Below are 21,344 nucleotides of genomic sequence, written 5' to 3'. Positions count from 1 at the left end.
TGTAGGTGCCGCCACCGGCGCCAACCTTGTGTGAATGCTGTGAAAAGCTAATCATTTGCATATCACAGCATCTTCTTCCTGCCGGTTAAGTTTCGGTCTGTAGCACGTCATCTTCGTGGTGTAGCAATTTTAATGGCCAGTAGCGTCTGTAGCTCACACGGAGCTATACTGGAGATCGTGTAAAGAGTAATGCCACAGGACTGTGAATAACTACCCTGAGGCAATCCCATGGAGTGGTTTAGGTTTTACGATTGCCTGGAGAATACTACCTGCCACCTTGTATAACGGCATCAGTGATGTGTGGAGGAGGTGGTGTTACGGTATGGAGGCGTTTTTCATGATTGTATTGTACAGTACAGGAATAGTTCGGAAACGATGGCTGTTTGCGTCAACATGACAGCAAACCAATGGAATATGTTTGGGATGAGTTAGAAAGACGATTTCGCTCCAGACCCCAGCGTGCATCATAGATAGCTTCTCTGTTTTCGGCTCTTGAGGAAGAGCCATTCCTCCATAGACCTTCAGGCACGTCATTGAAAGCGTCCCCAGCAGAGCCATCACGCAGACGAAGGGTGGACCCACCCCATATTAATTTGGATTAATCTGTGTACGGATTCTCCTAATGAGACAGTGTATGGTTCAAATGGCTCTGAGCACTATGGGACTTAACTTCTGAGGTCATCAGTCCCCCAGAACTTAGAACTACTTAAACCTAACTAACCTAAGGACATCACACACATTCATGCCCGAGGCAGGATTCGAACCTGCGACCGTAGCGGTCGCACGGTTCCAGACTTCGGCCGGCAGACAGTGTATACATAAGAAGAAAATTATTTAGACAACGTAAATTATTTTGCTTATAATATATATATATTTCATGCCCTCATAATATGTAGTGTATAGAATGATGAGTGTACGTGAGGAACGAATCTTAAAATTGTGGTTAAATACATACGAGCACGTACATCACGTTCTTCAGTGACGTAATGGGTAACAAACTTTTTATACAGAGCGTTATATACCAGTATTTTACTGCTTCAGGTATCTAAAGATATCTTTAGCTAAACTTTTCCTAGCATTTCGAGAGAATACGTTTCGGCAGAATACGAAGACTCCTTAAAGACTTTTACCTGATTAAGTAGGTGACGAATCTAGTGATATGAGAGCAGCTATAATGCTCATTGGCCACAATTTGTCTCGACCTCCAGAGAGGAGCGCGTTTTAGTAGATCGATCAAGTTATCGAGAAATCTAGATCTCGTTTCCATACAGGAAGGACGTTTCTCGAGTTTCTCTGAAAAACTTTGTGAAGTGTTCTATCACATATCTCGGTGAGAAACTGTGTGACTGGCGTATATTGTAAGACAGCACAGTGTGTATCAAGCACTTCTCCAAGTATATCGGTGCTGTTGACAGACGCTTGAAAAATGTTTTTCTGCTCTTCAAGAGTTGAGAAATGTAATTGTTGATGCTGTTGATTCGTGTGTCGAATGAAATGGACTACCGCTTCGATGTTCTCGAGTAAGGCATGGTGTTCATGTTCAGTGTATGGTATAGTGTCTATGCGAACTTAAAACTTTGAACCTTTCTCTAAAGAATGACACGCGTAATGCGTTTCTGTCTTTCATAGTTTGTCTGTAATGAAAAAAACTGAGATCTGTTCTTTCTTTTTGAATCACTCTGTACAGTACAGCTGTTTGTGAAAGTGCTCAATACATTTAGCTAATGATCTTAGACCTGTTGATCAAACATATAACTGGTTAACAAATTAGAGGGCCCTTTAGGGATTCACTCACGACTCACAGATAACATCTTCCAATTATTAGTCGCCTAGAACCAGAAAATTATCGTTCGCGTCTTTTAATGCAAAACCAACATCCATCTGAGGCTCTAATTCCGTGAAAGTCGAGATATTTTAGCCTCGCACACACAACGGTAAGTGTATGGTCAGATGGCTAACTACCAGTTCGTACTTTGTTTTTAGTTGGTGTGCTCCTTTCGTGCTTTTCCTTTGGCGCGCTTTCGCCATGCTAACACAGAGCGGGTTCCCCCCTGCTTTTCCTATTCTATCATCACAATTTCATTTACCATATACGCTAGCCAGTAAACTAAACAATATTTTACAGTTACAATACAGATATAGAAAAGTCCATATTCAATACGAGATTAAAAATTAATTTAAATATTAACGAATTATGCACAACACGTAAGTAAAGCATCATTTATAAACAAGTGAAAATCATAAGTGCCATGAAGTGTTGGTGTTACATGTCTGTTTTGTTCTGTTAAGAACGACAGGTTCAGTTTTGTCAAGGAGGTAGTGCTGAACCGAATTAGAGCCGTTGCTGAAAAAATATGAACTCTTTGTGATGAAACTCATCATGCTTCGGCGAAGCATATGACGTTGTCTATGAGCGACCTGAGTGACACACTTTCACAGCTGTTAACGTAGTACGTGTCGCTTTGCAGGTGGAGAGCTACTGCACGACGTACAACCCGGACGTGTTCGTGGTGGTATACTCGGTAGTGGACCGCAAGACGCTCAAGGCAGCCGAGGACATCCTGCTGTTCCTGTGGAAGAACGACTACGTGGCGTCGCGTGGCGTCATCCTGGTGGGCAACAAGGCAGACCTGGAGAGGCGGCGGGAGGTGCCCATGGCTGGTGAGTCACTTGCCTCCCACTAGCCCAGCCTCAGCTCTCGGAAAGCAGGTTACCCAGGTTGGACATTTTGCATGTTCTGCACTTGTCAAACAGTCATCGACCTCAGTGCCTCTCGAGGACTGCCCTATCACGGAGATCCGACCTGCCAAGGACCAGGTAAGTTATCCATTCTGATTTGTTGGCATACTTAGTTCTTTGTTTTTGTAGCTTTATAGGATCATGAATTTTTTGTGCCTGTATGCTTACATGGTTCCTGTAATCCGATTCACTACATGTTATGCCCGCATCTCGTGGTCGTGCGGTAGCGTTCTCGCTTCCCACGCCCGGGTTCCCGGGTTCGATTCCCGGCGGGGTCAGGGATTTTCTCTGCCTCGTGATGGCTGGGTGTTGTGTGCTGTCCTTAGGTTGGTTAGGTTTAAGTAGTTCTAAGTTGTAGGGGACTGATGACCATAGAAGTTAAGTCCCATAGTGCTCAGAGCCATTTGAACCACTACATGTTACACTGCCGAACCAAAACATTTTGTCTATTGCTCATTATGAGTTTGGATTTCACCTGAAGGCAATGTAGGCATGGGACACGATAAGGAAAGTACGGAAGCAGTGCAGAGAAGAATGAGAATTCATCCTATCGGTAGTGATGGCTGCAGATGTGGAAATACACTGAAATAAGTGACTTTGAGAAGAGGACAGATTGCTATGGCCCATCGCCAGATAATGAGCACCTCAGAAACGACGAAGCTCTCATGCTCCTGTAGCTGTCACTGTCAAATGTAGATATTGGCGTGCAGTGGAGCAACGTAGGACGTGGATGGAAACTCTCAGGATGCGCCATATTAAAACTCGGCCGTAATCTTCAAGTGTTTCATTATTCCCAGCTACAGTACCGCGTTCCCCTCTGTCTGCATCACAGGGTCCCACGATGCCAAGGACGCCACTCTGCTGTCTGCAAAACAGCTTGGCGCGGAAGGGCCACCACAGCGACCCGTGCAACGTACTGCAGCGTGCCGGCCGTGTACAGCCGCGAGTTTTGACTACGTCAGGAAGCGCCGGCAGCCGACTCAGCAGCCTTCATCCCCGTTGCTTCAGTGCTGCTAGTTGGGAGCCGCAGGGCGGCCTGCTGCGTGCTTCTTCCCCTCATGGTTAAGATCACTGGCCACAACAAGCGCCTGCGATCCCACAGGCAAATCTGCGTCCCTCGCCTTGGGATGCTTCCAGCGTGTGTTGGGAGCCAACAAGACTGCTCGTGGTAGCGAGCTGTCGAGTGGCCGGGCGCTGGCTGGCTACAGACCCCACATTGGCTTCAGAGGGTCGAATCAGCGACCAGCCGTGGACTGGGACGCTGGAGCCCCATCTGCTGCTGCCTGTAGCAGGTGATGTGACACGCCTCACCGTTCAGGAGAGCTGCTACACTTAGCTCCCCCTCGTTAGAAAACCTGCACCTACACTCCTGGAAATGGAAAAAAGAACACATTGACACCGGTGTGTCAGACCCACCATACTTGCTCCGGACACTGCGAGAGGGCTGTACAAGCAATGATCACACGCACGGCACAGCGGACACACCAGGAACCGCGGTGTTGGCCGTCGAATGGCGCTAGCTGCGCAGCATTTGTGCACCGCCGCCGTCAGTGTCAGCCAGTTTGCCGTGGCATACGGAGCTCCATCGCAGTCTTTAACACTGGTAGCATGCCGCGACAGCGTGGACGTGAACCGTATGTGCAGTTGACGGACTTTGAGCGAGGGCGTATAGTGGGCATGCGGGAGGCCGGGTGGACGTACCGCCGAATTGCTCAACACGTGGGGCGTGAGGTCTCCACAGTACATCGATGTTGTCGCCAGTGGTCGGCGGAAGGTGCACGTGCCCGTCGACCTGGGACCGGACCGCAGCGACGCACGGATGCACGCCAAGACCGTAGGATCCTACGCAGTGCCGTAGGGCACCGCACCGCCACTTCCCAGCAAATTAGGGACACTGTTGCTCCTGGGGTATCGGCGAGGACCATTCGCAACCGTCTCCATGAAGCTGGGCTACGGTCCCGCACACCGTTAGGCCGTCTTCCGCTCACGACCCAACATCGTGCAGACCCGCCTCCAGTGGTGTCGCGACAGGCGTGAATGGAGGGACGAATGGAGACGTGTCGTCTTCAGCGATGAGAGTCGCTTCTGCCTTGGTGCCAATGATGGTCGTATGCGTGTTTGGCGCCGTGCAGGTGAGCGCCACAATCAGGACTGCATACGACCGAGGCACACAGGGCCAACACCCGGCATCATGGTGTGGGGAGCGATCTCCTACACTGGCCGTACACCACTGGTGATCGTCGAGGAGACACTGAATAGTGCACGGTACATCCAAACCGTCATCGAACCCATCGTTCTACCATTCCTAGACCGGCAAGGGAACTTGCTGTTCCAACAGGACAATGCACGTCCGCATGTATCCCGTGCCACCCAACGTGCTCTAGAAGGTGTAAGTCAACTACCCTGGCCAGCAAGATCTCTGGATCTGTCCCCCATTGAGCATGTTTGGGACTGGATGAAGCGTCGTCTCACGCGGTCTGCACGTCCAGCACGAACGCTGGTCCAACTGAGGCGCCAGGTGGAAATGGCATGGGAAGCCATTCCACAGGACTACATCCAGCATCTCCACGATCGTCTCCATGGGAGAATAGCAGCCTGCATTGCTGCGAAAGGTGGATATACACTGTACTAGTGCCGACACTGTGCATGCTCTGTTGCCTGTGTCTATGTGCCTGTGGTTCTGTCAGTGTGATCATGTGATGTATCTGACCCCAGGAATGTGTCAATAAAGTTTCCCCTTCCTGGGACAATGAATTCACGGTGTTCTTATTTCAATTTCCAGGAGTGTATTTATGCATGACTGCGCGGCTCTGTTTTGCTAACAAGCCGCTCCAAGTCACATACTCGTAATACCTAGGTTGCGCCAGTGGGCCGCTTCTGCGTGTAACTTGCGCCATGCAAACTGCTGCATTTGCTCTTTTCAGCAGTTCGACGGCCCTGTGGCCTCCATTCTGTTTCGTATCTGTGCCAACAGGCCCGTGCCTGGCTGCAACTTGTGCACGCAGATATACTGCACCAAATCTTACTTTCCTATCTCAAACGGTGGTGCCACTACACGACTGTCGTGAACATCTACGAAAAGTGGTTGAAGGAGGACGAAAGGTGACAAGGTGTTGCACGTCCACAACCTGTCACACAATATGGAACTCGAATGCTTACTCGCTTTGTAAAGCAACATAGATGGCGTTCTGTGGTAGATACAACGACAGTGCTGGTGCAGGCACAAGGGTTTCGAAGCAGACAACTCAGAGCACAAAGTTGAAGCTGGCGACCTCTATGTTATTATTTTCTTATGTTGCTGCAAAGACATTATCAATCAACACTGCAGTGGCCAGTGGACCAATGGAAACGTGTCGTGGAGTGGATGCATCACCTTTGTTGTTGCATTCTGTTGATGGCCGCGTCCGGATACGCCGTCATCCACAGAAACGGCTACACAAAATATGCATCGAGCCACAGACGCAGCCGATGGGGATAGTATTCACTAAGTGAACATTCAAATGGACTTCCACGAAATCTGTAGTAGCAACCGAAGGCAACATGACAGCTGTACGCTACGTGAACATTACTGTGGACCACCTGCCTACTTCATGTACTCCCTCCCAGCGATTACATCTTCCAACAGGATAACAAGGCCATAATCGCGCTACAGTGCATTGAAGAACACGATAGTGAATTCACCGTTGAAGTCATGGTCAACAAATTCGTCTAACCTGAACGCTACAGAAGACATCTGGGGTGCAGTCGGGTAGCAGTTCCATGCCCAGATAGCATCAGACCATAATTTAGGGCGACGTTGTGACGTATGAGCCAACGGCCTTGCTGTAGTGGTAACACAGGTTCCCGTCAGATCACCGAAATTAAGAGCCATCGGGCTGGGCTAGCTCTTGGATGGGTAACACCCAGTCTGCCGAGCGCTGTTGGCAAATGTGGGTGCACTCTGCCCTTCTGAGGCAAACTGATTGATTGAGAAGTAGCGGCTCCAGTCTATGGAACTGACATACAGATGGGAGAGCAATGTGCTGACTACATACCCCTCCATATCCGCATCCAGTGACGCCTATGGGTTGAGGATGACACGGCGGCCGGTCGGTACCGTTGGGCCTTCGTGGCCTGTTCGGGAAGAGAGAGTCTTTGTGACCTATGCGTAGACACCTGGTGCCACATACCTCCGGAATCCTGCCAAGAACTTTGCGTATCCGTGTCACGCAGAATCGCTGTTGTATTGTATTCCAAAGCAGAACCGAAACACTGTTAAATTCGTAGTCATAAGGCTTTGGCTGGTCGGTGTATAAAGCACGAAAACAATATAAAGTAATCATAGATTATTGGATCATGTCTTAAAGCTGTAAGCCGTACTGTTACCAAATTAAACGTAGGTTTCAAATTTGGTCTTGCAATCTCAATTGTTATTTAGCGGTAAAGGCTTACACCAGAAACGCGGTATCGTGTCGCAGGTTATAACTATGTATAGACCATTTTAATCCATACTGGGGAATGACTCGGAACAGAAATGAGATACAAAAAACTGTTTCCGACAAAAGTTGTGGGTCACAAAGAGGGTCACGCATTGCTACTAATGGCCGTGATTTTTAAAATGATTTGGATCCTAAAGTGATTTTTTTAAATGGGAACCGAAATACCTGGTTTAGGATTAGAAAAGAGCGCCCAATTTTACGTATAAAATGATTATTTATTCAAGACCATGGCAAGGTTCAATGAAGATCAAATAAGTTCTAGTAGAGATTAACTCGAAACAGACGGGGGAATGGTGGTCACTTTCACCATATACTCAATGATCAGTTTTCAGGTCCAAAGCGAAACGCAGGGTAACTCTTTTAATCAAGCACCCTGAGGAATGAAAGGTGAGGGAACTCACTCAACGACTTGTAAATCAATGACCTACGTTTTATTTATGTTTAATATGTCTCCCAAGTGCCAAAACAACATTTACACGTTATGATGCATTTATTTTTGCCAATAAACACATTAATTAAAACTTCGCCTTTCCAAATCCGACTTCATAAGCTGTGGTTTCCATGAAATGAAACTGAATCTTCCAGTGACCTTCGACAATTACCTTTAAGATTATGGTTACTGGCAATGATACGTGACCTCTTATACACCTTCCAATTTGTATCTAACGTTGTATTTTGCTTTAGTCTGAGTTAATCTTAAAACTAAAAACGTATTTGCTTATTTGACCTTCATTGAACGTTGCCGCTTTTTTCGAATCTTAAAACTAGTATTACGGCTCCTATTTAAAAAAAAAATGGCTTTAAGCTCCAAATCGCCTTGCAAATCACATTCAAAGTCACAACCGTTAGTAGCAATGCGTGACCCTCTTTGCCACCTACAGCTTTTATCTGAAACATTTTGCTCAAGGGAATGGTCACGTAAAATTCCGCTTTAAAAATCATTTTGTTTGTAACAGAAAACAAACTGACACTTTCCTTCAGCACTGGGAGTCGCATGAGAGACTTGATGATCGGTATTTGTCTGAGCTGACTCTCGATACATATTCCAAAAACGAAATTGCAGTTACCTGCCGAAACACCAGAGAAAATGGACCTGACGTATATCCACAAATGTGAATTTTTGTCGGGTATGCTAGACTGAGCGACAGTAATGCGTGGTACCGCTAGCAATCCTAATAAACATAGGACGAAAAGCAACGGTTTCCCCGGTATAACATATTACGATTGATATATAAACAACACATGAAGGTCACTAGGATCCAAACTACATGTATACATTTGAGGACGAGGACATTACAACAAGCGTTCCGCACCGTCACCGTTCACATGAAAACAAGCATCAGCAGGTCTTTTCATCGAGGCCTGTGTGCATTCAGAATTCCCTGGCGTGCTCCAGATGCACTGACAACCATCGACAATGCCTCCCCGGAGCTCATCGGCACTATAAGCAGAGGTGGAATACGAGCTTCTAACACCACACCACAAAAAATTTCTGGTCGGAGGTCTAGGAGGCCGCGGTGTTTACGAGCCATGACCGAAACACTTGTTGTTGAATATTTGTGTTACGTATTCCCGAATGGCCACATGAAAGTGTGTCGGTGCTCCACATACGCATCGTTTCACCCAAAGGAACATCATCCAAACTGTCTATTAGCTTGTTACAGTAAATTTAGGAGCGCCATCTACGAAATGTAGCGATATTGGAGAAGCCATTGGCTTCCGGACCTATTTTTATTAGGATTACTTGCTTGTTTCATTGTTCTTTAATCCTCCCCATTCGGTTGTACCTATAATAGACAAGCAGCCTGTACGTGTTACTGTAGCAGTTTATCTTAAATACGAGAGACCTGTTGGTGCCGACGTGTCAGTTGGTGCAGTATATAACTGAGGAAATATTAAAAGGTCCACGATAACATATGAAGATGTGTCAGAAATTTGGCCTAACCATCTCGATAAAATGGCAGCGTTAAATCGTGTAGGTGCTGACATATGTATTTGTGTTACTGGTGCATCAGTTACAAAGGCTGAAATAAGAATATAATGCGTTTAACTTCTGCAATTTAAATACTGTTTATTATTAATAATAAATCGCACTGACAAAAGAAACTATCATTTTGCAGGACGGTAATAGACAATACTGAACACCCCAAAAAACGCAAAAATGACAAAAATATCAATAAGTGACTATTGGAATCAGTGAACTCATATAAATGCTTTCGTGTAACAGTTTGTAGGCATCTGAAATTGGATTGTATTGGATTGTTTGGCGGAAGAGACCAAACAGCGAGGTCATCGGTCTCATCGGATTAGGGAAAGAAGTCGGCCGTGCCCTTTCAAAGGAACCATTTGCCTGAAGCGATTTAGGGAAATTGCGGAAAACCTAATCAGGATGGCCGGACGCGGAATTGAACCGTCGTCCTCCCGAATGCGAGTCCAGTGTGCTACCACTGCTATCAAATTAAATAATAAGATATGCTCAACCGTGGGTAAAGAGGTCAACAGATTTCTGTTCATCGATAGAATACTGAGAAAAGTCAATTGTTGTACAGTTAATTATCTCCTAGAAAAGTTTTATATCGTTCGTCACTTCATGAAGCAATTAAGATCGCAAATAATCATTTAAAAATAACTTTTTTCGACCTTTATCCTGGCGATCTTCAGATGTAAAGCATCATGTGGCTGAAGTCGGCCGGTCATAGAACTGTTGATGTCACGGTCGTTAGTAACTTTTGTAACACAAAAATCGTCGTAACATCACGCAACTGTTCTGAGCACGGCAGACGTCAGTCACAACGTGCTTTATATCTGAAGACGGCCACCATAAAGGCCGAAACCTGTCATCATTTTTAAATAAATGATTATTTGCGTTCTTGATGGTGATAATTTGTAATAGAGCGTTGTTTTATCTCCAATCATTTCAGAAAGTGAATCACAAACACCACGAGTGTAATTAGTTTTCACAGGATATTGCTTACAAAATACTCGTGTGACAATCTTAGAACTCTGCTCCAGTATATGTGACACATACAAAATAGAGCTAATAGAGGATACTGAACGTATGCAAAGAAGATTAGCGCGACCGGTTACAGTTTCATTTACCACGCGTGAGCGTCACGGAAATGCTGGAGAACCAGATCTGGCAGACGCTTTAAGACTGACTTCAACTACGCAGCAAAAGCTTACGTCATCTAGACATTTTTCCATTAAACGTTTACTGTGCTGTTGATATGCAGCATGCAGAAGTTACAGGCCATTTGAATTAGTCGACCACAATATTATTGCACCTGGGCGCGAGGGCGCTTTGGTTTATTTTTCGCGAGTTTTTATCGTGATATTTCATGAGGAAACACTGAACCACTTGATAGTATATGCACAACTACAGTTGAAAAACTACCGTACGTTACTGTAGACTACAATAAGTAAACGTAGACTATGGCAGTTTTCCTGCTAGATAGGATCTATTAGGTTCGAACCCACATTACATATATGCTGGGAGTGTTGCATACAGATTGGGCGTTATTTCATAACGATTGCCTTCCTTACTCGTGCGATCACGGTCTTACTACACTCCTGGAAATTGAAATAAGAACACCGTGAATTCATTGTCCCAGGAAGGGGAAACTTTATTGACACATTCCTGGGGTCAGATACATCACATGATCACACTGACAGAACCACAGGCACATAGACACAGGCAACAGAGCATGCACAATGTCGGCACTAGTACAGTGTATATCCACCTTTCGCAGCAATGCAGGCTGCTATTCTCCCATGGAGACGATCGTAGAGATGCTGGATGTAGTCCTGTGGAACGGCTTGCCATGCCATTTCCACCTGGCGCCTCAGTTGGACCAGCGTTCGTGCTGGACGTGCAGACCGCGTGAGATGACGCTTCATCCAGTCCCAAACATGCTCAATGGGGGACAGATCCGGAGATCTTGCTGGCCAGGGTAGTTGACTTACACCTTCTAGAGCACGTTGGGTGGCACGGGATACATGCGGACGTGCATTGTCCTGTTGGAACAGCAAGTTCCCTTGCCGGTCTAGGAATGGTAGAACGATGGGTTCGATGACGGTTTGGATGTACCGTGCACTATTCAGTGTCCCCTCGACGATCACCAGTGGTGTACGGCCAGTGTAGGAGATCGCTCCCCACACCATGATGCCGGGTGTTGGCCCTGTGTGCCTCGGTCGTATGCAGTCCTGATTGTGGCGCTCACCTGCACGGCGCCAAACACGCATACGACCATCATTGGCACCAAGGCAGAAGCGACTCTCATCGCTGAAGACGACACGTCTCCATTCGTCCCTCCATTCACGCCTGTCGCGACACCACTGGAGGCGGGCTGCACGATGTTGGGGCGTGAGCGGAAGACGGCCTAATGGTGTGCGGGACCGTAGCCCAGCTTCATGGAGACGGTTGCGAATGGTCCTCGCCGATACCCCAGGAGCAACAGTGTCCCTAATTTACTGGGAAGTGGCGGTGCGGTCCTCTACGGCACTGCGTAGGATCCTACGGTCTTGGCGTGCATCCGTGCGTCGCTGCGGTCCGGTCCCAGGTCGACGGGCACGTGCACCTTCCGCCGACCACTGGCGACAACATCGATGTACTGTGGAGACCTCACGCCCCACGTGTTGAGCAATTCGGCGGTACGTCCACCCGGCCTCCCGCATGCCCACTATACGCCCTCGCTCAAAGTACGTCAGCTGCACATACGGTTCACGTCCACGCTGTCGCGGCATGCTACCAGTGTTAAAGACTGCGATGGAGCTCCGTATGCCACGGCAAACTGGCTGACACTGACGGCGGCGGTGCACAAATGCTGCGCAGCTAGCGCCATTCGACGGCCAACACCGCGGTTCCTGGTGTGTCCGCTGTGCCGTGCGTGTGATCATTGCTTGTACAGCCCTCTCGCAGTGTCCGGAGCAAGTATGGTGGGTCTGACACACCGGTGTCAATGTGTTCTTTTTTCCATTTCCAGGAGTGTATATGGTGCTTGCCCACAGTCGTCTTGTACATAGCAATTTCAGGAATGAAGTATTTTAATTACACCATCAATGATGAAAATTTTTCTTGTGATTCGTACCGTCATAATAACAAACATCACTTGAAGGTAAAACACCCTTTTTATTCGTCGTTAATATGCACTTTAGCGCATCATGGGATGAATACAATGATGTGACAAAAGTCATGGGATAGAGATATGCACATGTAAAGATGGTAGTAATATCACATTCACAGGGTACATAAGGGCAGTGCTTTCGGAGAGATGTCACTTGTACTCAGGCGATTCCCTTGGAAATGTTGCCGACGTCCCGTACGACGGGAATTAAGAGACTTTGAACGCGGAATGGTAGTTGGCGCTAGATGCATGGGATGTTCCATTTCGGAAATCTTTAAGGAATCCACTATTCCTAGATCCGCAGTGTCAAGAGTGTGCCGAGAATACCACATTTAAGGCGTTACCTCCCACCAAGAACGAACCAGTGGTCGACGGCCTTCACTTAAACAACGAGAGCAGCGGCGTTTGCGTAGAATTGTCAGAGCTAACAGATAAGCAACATTGACTGAAGTAACGTTGAAATCAGTGTGGGACGTACGGCGTACGTATCCGTTAGGAGAGTGCGGCGAAATTTGGGGTTAATGGGCTATGGAAGCAGACGACCGACGCGAATGCCTTTGCTAACAGCACAACATCGCCTGCACCGCCTCTTCTGGGCTAGTGGACCTATCGGTGGAACCTTAGACGACTGGAAAACCGTGTCCCTGTCAGACGAGTTCCGATTTCAGTTGCTAAGAACTGATGGTAGGGTTGGAGTGAGGCGCAGAGACCACGTAGCCATGGATCCAAGTTGTCAATAAGGCAGTGCGCAAGCTGGTGGCGGCTTCGGAATTGAATGGGCTGTGTTTACGTGGAATGAGTCGATCATCGACTGGAAAAGGTTATGTTCGGCTACTTGGAGGCCATTTTCGGTCATTCATGAATTTGACATTCCCATGACCATGCGCCATGTGATCGGGCCACAATTGTTCGCGATTGGTTTGAAGAACATTCGGAACAGTTCAGATCGTCCGATATGAATCCCGTCGAACATTAGTAGGACATAATAGAGAGGTCAGTTAGTGCATATAATCTTGCACCAGCAACACGTTCGCAAATATGGCCGGCTATAAAGGCAGCTTGGCTTAATATTTCTGCAGGGGACTTCTAACGACTTGTTAAGTCCATGTCACGTCGAGCTGCCGCACTCCGCCCGGGTTAATGAAGGTCCGACACGGTGTTAGGTCTCCCATGACTTTTGTCACCTCAGTGTAACGCTGCAGTCACAACCTCTAATTACTTACCTATTGATACAAAGTGCCTGTCAGATAGCAAAACTAAATTTGAAACTAAGCTATCAGGATTCTTGCTTGGTAACTCTTTCTATTGCTTAAAAGGATTTTATTTTACTTGTACTTCCTATAGCGCTTACTTCTGTTATTAAAACAAATAATATTTTTCCTATGAGAACTCATCTAAATGGTCATTAGTAGCCGGATTTAACAGCTGGTCAATGTAACAACTTGCAAATTAACTCATTCCACTACGTTCTGATAAATTGTTATAGTGATCCGACGACATGTAACTAACTAATTAGATGCTCCAGATGTCAATTATCGCCTACTTGGGTAGCTAATTTTCCTATTTTACTACACCCTCTCTTCCTCCCCTTCCTCCAACCACTGTCTGCATCAACTTTTTTATTAATACACCATCACAAGGTCGTTCTCTCTTTTCCTTTTTTGAATATCTCGATTTGTTTTTACCTACATTCTGTGACAATATCCTGGAACATATATGATTCCACAATCCCTTAATTAATTTTCTGTTTCATCGGGTGAAAAACATTAAACTTTACGGAAATATTCAGACTCTAGTAATCCGTTAATCGAAACAGTGGTGTGTGACATCCAAAGTAAAGGTATGACACGCCTGCGCAATATGAGTGACTGTTCGGTTTCCTTCCTCTCTCCACTTTTCTCCACTGTCTCCATCATGATATTCTTATAATTCCTTCTGCTATTTTCTTGTAAAGTATAAAAGCTTCCGTCTAGCTCAGAAACTTCTATAGCTCTCATATTACCGTGTACCCGCAATTTGCTTCTGCTCTTCAACCTTTGCGTTTCCCTTAATTTGTTTTTAGTTTTTTTCCTTATTTTCTTGGACTGAATTAGATGGCGCAATAGTGAACGCAAGTGATCTGCATTCAGGAGGAGTGGGGTTCCAATATAAATTTTCCATGCCTTACCTAAATCGAATAACGTGAATAACAGGGTGGTTCCGTTGAAAAAGACACGACCTAATTCTTTTCCCTTTCTTGTCGAATTCGAACTTGTGCATACAGTGTCTAACAATTCCTTCATCGATGTAACATGGAAATCTACATGTTTCTTCTTGTATCATTCCTGGGAACTTTAGAGACCGTTTGGCGATCTTGGAATAGGAATGACAGTACATTACACAAAGAGTTCATGTATACATTGAAGCAATTTTGACCAGTTCATTACATAAAGGCATCGTTGTCACTTCCTACAAGCAAGGGCTTGCAAATAGGGGTGATTATGATTAAAGTTAACTCTCAAGCCGCCGTAGAAATAACACCACTGGTCAGAATGACATCAAATTACAACGGAACATTATCGGAGAAGGGGGGAAACGCACGGCGGAAGAAAAAAAATAGTTATAAAGTGTAACAATAGATGGCGCTGTAAAAGCCATAATTTAATAGTGGTCGACTAAATATGACAAATAAATCATACAACAACGCCAAAGGTAAACGTTTGACGTTAAACAAACTGTACATGTGTGTACATGTGTGATACTGTTAGTTACGTAAGCCCACCCATCACGGCAAGGTCATAGCGCATCGGATGGGAAAAATTTGTTTTTAATTGTGGTGAGGCCAAAACCCGCATAAAAAGCATCACTCACATCGTTTTTAATTGTCCTGAGGTCAAAAACCGCATAAAAAGCATCAATCAAAATCAAATCGGATTAGTAATTTTCCAAAAACCATTTCCTGCAACAACTTGAAATCGACAAACAGCATGTTCCACAACTGATCTAAGTGTTTCCGGGGTCACGTTCAAACTGTGTTGCGCAATGCTTGCCCACGATACAGCTAAGTTTCCGATCGGAACACTGAACACAACATCTTTCAGATAGCTCCACAGCCAGAAGACATATGGATTAAGATCAGATGATCGCGACGGCCAGGCTGTAGGGAAAAGGCGATTGATAATTCTAGCATTTCGAAATGGCGCTTCAGCAGCTGCTTAACTGGATTTGCAATGTGCTGAGGTGTGCCATCTTTCTTAAAAATGTTCCCATCCACACATCCACGCTGTTGGAGAGCTGGAATGAAGTGGTTGCGCAAAAGACACCCACAGCGCTCACCAGTGACGGTACAGGTGACAGGACCGGAAGCAACTGTCTCTTCGAAAAAGTGTGGCCCGGTGATAAAAGATGCCGTAAACCCGAACCACACAGTGGCCTTTTCAGAATATTGTGGCACCGGTTGATTTGCATGTGGATTTTCCATTGCCCATATTCGACAACTCTGTGTATTGACATATACTGTCAGATGGAACTGGGCTTCGTCTGTCCACAAAATCTTCCACAGCCAATCATTGTCCACTTCCAAGTGAGCAAGGAATTCTAAAACAAAGATCTCTCTTGCTGGCAGGTCAACAGAAAGCAACTCGTGCACATGGGTAATTCTGAATGGATACAAAGAAGGATGATTCATAGGATTTTACGCACCGTGCTCATGGATATGTCCAAAGTTCTCGCAATTCTCTATGAACTACACGTTTTCAAACCACCACACGTCCCCTCCTGCACTGTTGTGACCACTGCTCCCACTGACGTCGAATCAATTCGTTTCCTCCCTCTACCGGGTTGCACACCAAAAGAGCCCGCCTTTTCGAATTCCCGAATCATTTTCTCCAGATCCACGGTAGTCATCGGTCCAACGCCTTTTTTCAAACCCTTCAGCGTCCGGAATTTCTGCAGAGCGACGTGTGCACAGTCATCATTCTTGTAATACAACTTTACAAGCATAGCGCGATCCTACATTGAGATAGTCATGGCGAACGTCGCAGGCGCGAAACGAAGAAAAGCCGTGTCCCTGGCGTGTTTATACCAACTTCAATGGGTCGTGCGCATGACAGTGGTTTTCATTTACGTATTCTGACACATACAGCGCCATCTATTGATAAATCTATTTTTTTTGTTCTTCCATAGGTTTTCCTCCCTTCTCTGATAATATTCCGTTGCAATTTGACATCATTTTGACCAGTGATGTTATTTCTAGAGCGTTTTGAAAGTATATTTAATTATTTTTCTGGTACTGCAATTTCTTGAGAGATTTTCAATAGCATGTTACTGATATTGTCATTTATGATATTTCTATGGGTTCTCCAGAGTCTAGAGAAATGCAGCAAGTATTATTCACTTACATTTACTACTAGCATAGAGCTCCTGCTAGTGCGATCTCAAATGGTACACAAACGTCTACAATACGTTAAGCAAGAACTTCAGTATCTCGACTGGAGGTATCACACTTCTATGGTTTAATTAAAAGACAAACCTACCCACAGTTAACTTCAGCCATAGGGTAAACAGTTGAGACAGTAACGTCAAACACACGGATGTAATGGTAAACGGTTATTCTTTTTGAGTTTCACGGAAAAAGTAAAATTGACTGCTATCTTAATTTTTTGTAAATTCTTCTGGTTCAGGCTGATTGCGGAGCAAAATGACCAACCGCTTTCCAATCAAAATTATTTACAATTTAACAGTAGTAAAATGTAAAATTACACAAACGGTGATAACTGTGCACTGAAAATAAGACATGGAGCATGTGTTTATGATTTAAAGTCAAACAATAATGAATTAAGGACGAGACTGCCTTTTTGAAAGTACAAAAATTATCATAATTCATCACGGTTGTGGTGCTCTCGGTGGGTTTTTTTCTTTTATTTTTCTGAAACACAGACACAGAAGGAAAAAAGTCATAAGCTACATCATTCAGCTCCACACATGCACACGATTGTACAAAACAGTACACATATACAAATAACAGAAGCTTAGAAAACACCAATTACCTAATAGATAAACTGTAAGATATGAGTATACTCAGCACACATACACCACTCTCATTTTACATCACATCAATATATTGTACACGCACTTATCAACCGAAAAGACAATCAAAATCACCCAAAAACATCTAAGGCAGACAAACATTACCCCGCAAATACAGACACAGGACAAAATTAAAGATGAATTCTGCATCTCATAGGAAGGACTCCCCATACGTGGTCTGCTGGCTAACATCTTCCTTCATCACCTTGCAAACAAATTATTTGAAGCATTAATAAAACCATAAGACTAAGAATTTATGTATTAGCACCTCAGTGTTGACGCCATAATTTGCTTCGTAGATCAAGCGCATGACCGTGTACTACAGTTACACAGATATATCAGCACTAACCACACAGAAATACACTTCGCCTTGAACCTGAAAGAGATAAAACCGACATTACAACAGAAAACCAAAACGACAAACATCGGTTCTAAATATACATAAAAAGTACATCAACCATTACAGTTATTGACCACTGGTCAAACCATCTGACAGCTCACAAGGAACTCAGCCTCAGACGCCTCCTGCACAGATTGAACAGAATCCCAATCGACAAAGATAGCTACGCACGAGAACTAAACATAATCATATTGGTTTCCACAGAAAGTAGTTACAAGATATTGTTGACAAATTTAACCATAAAATAAAAATGTAACTATCACCAAACACGCGAACAGTGTCGCAACACAACACACCAGTAACAACCACACAATAGAAAACACACAAGATGAAGAAATCACAAACAACAAAATAAGACACAGAATAGTATATATCATCGGAAAACAAGGTGTGCAGCTGACATAAAATAAGCAACACGCTGCAGAAAAGCTTAAAAATACCCAATACCACCACAGCAAAATTCAACAAAGCAGGTATATACCAATTAGCCTGTAAGGCTGTGATTCAATACACGTCGGACAGACACGCGGAAATTTCAGGATAAGATACTCGAAATTTTTAAGAACATTGAAAATTGACAACACGCATTCCACATTTGAAGACTGTCTCATTAAAAACAATCACCACCCACAATGGCTAGAAACAGAGACCCTAATGCTAAATCATAGTAATCATCTGTATCGTTTTTTAACAATAGAAGAAAATTACCATATCTAAAAACCCATCACACAAGCCAAACGTCATAGTGAGCAAACAGTACTATGCAGTAAAACATTGTTCACCACTCTAAACGAACTAACAGACGGCAAAACATAAAGCACACACACAAACACTCGCGGGGGTGTGCGAAAGCACACACGCAAGCACATACGCACCTCGAGCAAAACCAAAACCATCGGAACAAATTCAAAGCTTGAGACCGTCAAACAAAAACAGTAAAACAAACGACTGTCAAAAGCGCATCATAAACGTAAATTGTGCAGTGAAATGTGTGTCCTAGTCACAGCAACATAAAAAGACTCAGAATTCACAAATGAGCAGCAGAAAACGAAGGTAAACGCTGTTAAAACACGAAACAAGATCCATGAATAGCAAACAACGTTAAATAGTTCTTCATACTATAGCTTCACAAAATTTTTGCCTATTACACAAAATAACAAAATACACAAAACAACAGAAACTCGTTCAGCACACAAATACAAACCAGCCACAGCTCAGTACTAGCCAAAGGTCATAAAAGGGGCATACGCCACGATTTTTACCGGAATTCTTATTTTATAGGTTAGCTTGCAAACAGAAATTAATTGCAGACAGTTTGTTTGAATTTCTCATTTCGAAAATACCGAAGGAGTCATCTGTTTTACTTTCTAAATACGTTCAGCAGCCTAGACCGCATAAAAATTTCTTTATTTAAGAAACCTATATCGACAGACTTTGCTGTCATCTACAGGTCTTAAAAATCCTGTTCCACGTGTTCATTTTACGTTAAAGACAGAAATATTTGTCAAACTGCCTATTGGCTTCTGTCTCGGGTTCTTCGGCCGACGTTCATCTAATGATTTTTCTGACGTTTCGCCAGCACGAGTGGCTGGCATTGTCAAAGCTTCACCCTCCATTGCCGGTGGTGAACTGGAGGCGAGCTCGCGGCCGCAGACTATATGTACCTGGCGCGCCAACGTCCATAAACTTTATGTCGGAATGACTGGACGATCAATTAACACCAGGATCAAAGAGCATAAGTGACATTGCAGGTTGGGGCAGGTGGTGAAATCGGCCGTAGCAGAGCACGCACTGAATGAGACCGATCACGTAATAAAATTCGCCGACACGGAAGTTCTGGCTGTAGAGAAGCACTATCACACGCGCTTGTTCAGAGAAGCTGTAGAAATCCAAAAACACGCGAACAGTTTCAACAAGAAAGAGGAAAGCCTTAAGGTAAACAGATCCTGGCTTCCTGTACTGCAGCGAACGACCGTCGCAGGTAGGAAGAGGAGAACCGCACCGGGAATGACGGCGGAGAAGCCCTCGGACGTTGGCGCGCCAGGTACATATAGTCTGCGGCCGCGAGCTCGCCTCCAGTTCACCACCGGCAATGGAGGGTGAAGCTTTGACAATGCCAGCCACTCGTGCTGGTGAAACGTCAGAAAAATCATTAGATGAACGTTGGCCGAAGAACCCGAGACAGAAGCCAATAGGCAGTTTGTCAACAAGTGGCCACGAAAGCCTTAACAATTTTGTAGAAATATTTGTGCCACTAGGCCGTTGAATGTTTTTAGAGACGATTTTTTAACATCCCTTCTGTTTCCAGATGACCTGGTTTACTAATTTAGACCTGTGACAGATTTCGGTTGACAGCCAAGCCACATACAACGTCAAATAAAAGGCAAAGTGATTATGTAATTTAAATAACAACAGGCTCCCATGTAACATATTTCCTAACCTAAACATAATCGGTATGTATCTATTACAGAAAAGTAAAGTAAAAAGCCCAGTGAGGCTGCCATGACTGTGATGAAACAGTTAGGTATTAAAGCAAAACAATAACTGTGTACTTGCAAAAAGGCGGACCCAACCTTAATTCATCATTATTTTCTACAAGCATGGGAACTGAGCTCAAAATTCCACTATGGTAAAGTAAAATAACTAGATAAAATTCACAGCCAACTTCTTAGCACGCTGATCAGAAACGTATACAGATGATGGTGATGATGATCATGATGATCATGATGATAAATATTACGATGATTAGTGATGAGGTCGCTCAAGTTTATGATATAAAGAAAAGGCTGATTTTTGTAATGGGGCCAAGAAATTAAGTTGCCGAGTGAGTGTGTCTGGTTACGCCTGCAAGGAACCCCTTTACACGAAAGTTTCCATAGTTCTTGTGGTAGGCTGGCTGTGTATTATCGACATGGAGAAAGTCAAGCTCACAGCAATCGTTTTAAAGTGACGACTACTACTGTCCATTATTGTATAATGGGCAGTAAGATGAAAACCGGAGACATGGGAAAAAAGCAAGTATACTGTTTATTATTTCAAAAGTAATCGCTATAACTGTTAACACATTAATCCCACAGTGACAAGACGGTCAGTGCATTAACTATGCTGTATCCAGGCATGCACCTCTTCCTCAGAAGCAAAACGATCGCCATTAATGTGTTTCTTCAGAGGTCCAAAAATATGATAGTCGCATGGGGAGAGGTCAGGACTGTGTAGAGGGTGTGTAAGGTCTTCGCAGCGAAACGTCTGCAGCTAGTCAAAACAACCTGCAACAAAATGCCTGCCCACATGTTACCAAGGTTGTTTCGAGTACGCTGCAGAACAGTCCCGATCTCTCACCATGAGATTTCCATGTTTTTGAAGCCCTGAAGAAAGACATTCGTGACTGTCGATTTGTTTCAGAAGAAGAGATGCTCGCCTGGATACAACATAGTTTACGCGTTGAGCGTCTAGTCACAGTGGGATAAATGTGTTAACAGTTGCTCCGTAGGCAACTACAAACGTTTCTCCATTATGGCAATGATGGTCTTGCCTAAC

General features: G+C 44.7%; 1 protein-coding gene across 1 annotated transcript in view; it reads left to right on the top strand.

Moving 5' to 3' along the window:
- Window positions 1–21,344, top strand: part of LOC126191322 (GTP-binding protein REM 1-like) — a 677,336-nt gene that overhangs the window by 433,630 nt on the left and 222,362 nt on the right. The window contains exon 3 of the mRNA XM_049932151.1: window positions 2,469–2,661. Within this exon, the coding sequence (XP_049788108.1) occupies window positions 2,469–2,661 (193 nt within the window). The remainder of the gene's footprint in view (window positions 1–2,468; window positions 2,662–21,344) is intronic.

Source organism: Schistocerca cancellata, chromosome 6, assembly GCF_023864275.1.
Source record: "Schistocerca cancellata isolate TAMUIC-IGC-003103 chromosome 6, iqSchCanc2.1, whole genome shotgun sequence".
Lineage (NCBI taxonomy): Eukaryota > Metazoa > Arthropoda > Insecta > Orthoptera > Acrididae > Schistocerca > Schistocerca cancellata.
Note: the sequence above shows the minus strand (reverse complement) of the source record. Positions and strands in the feature narration are given on the sequence as shown.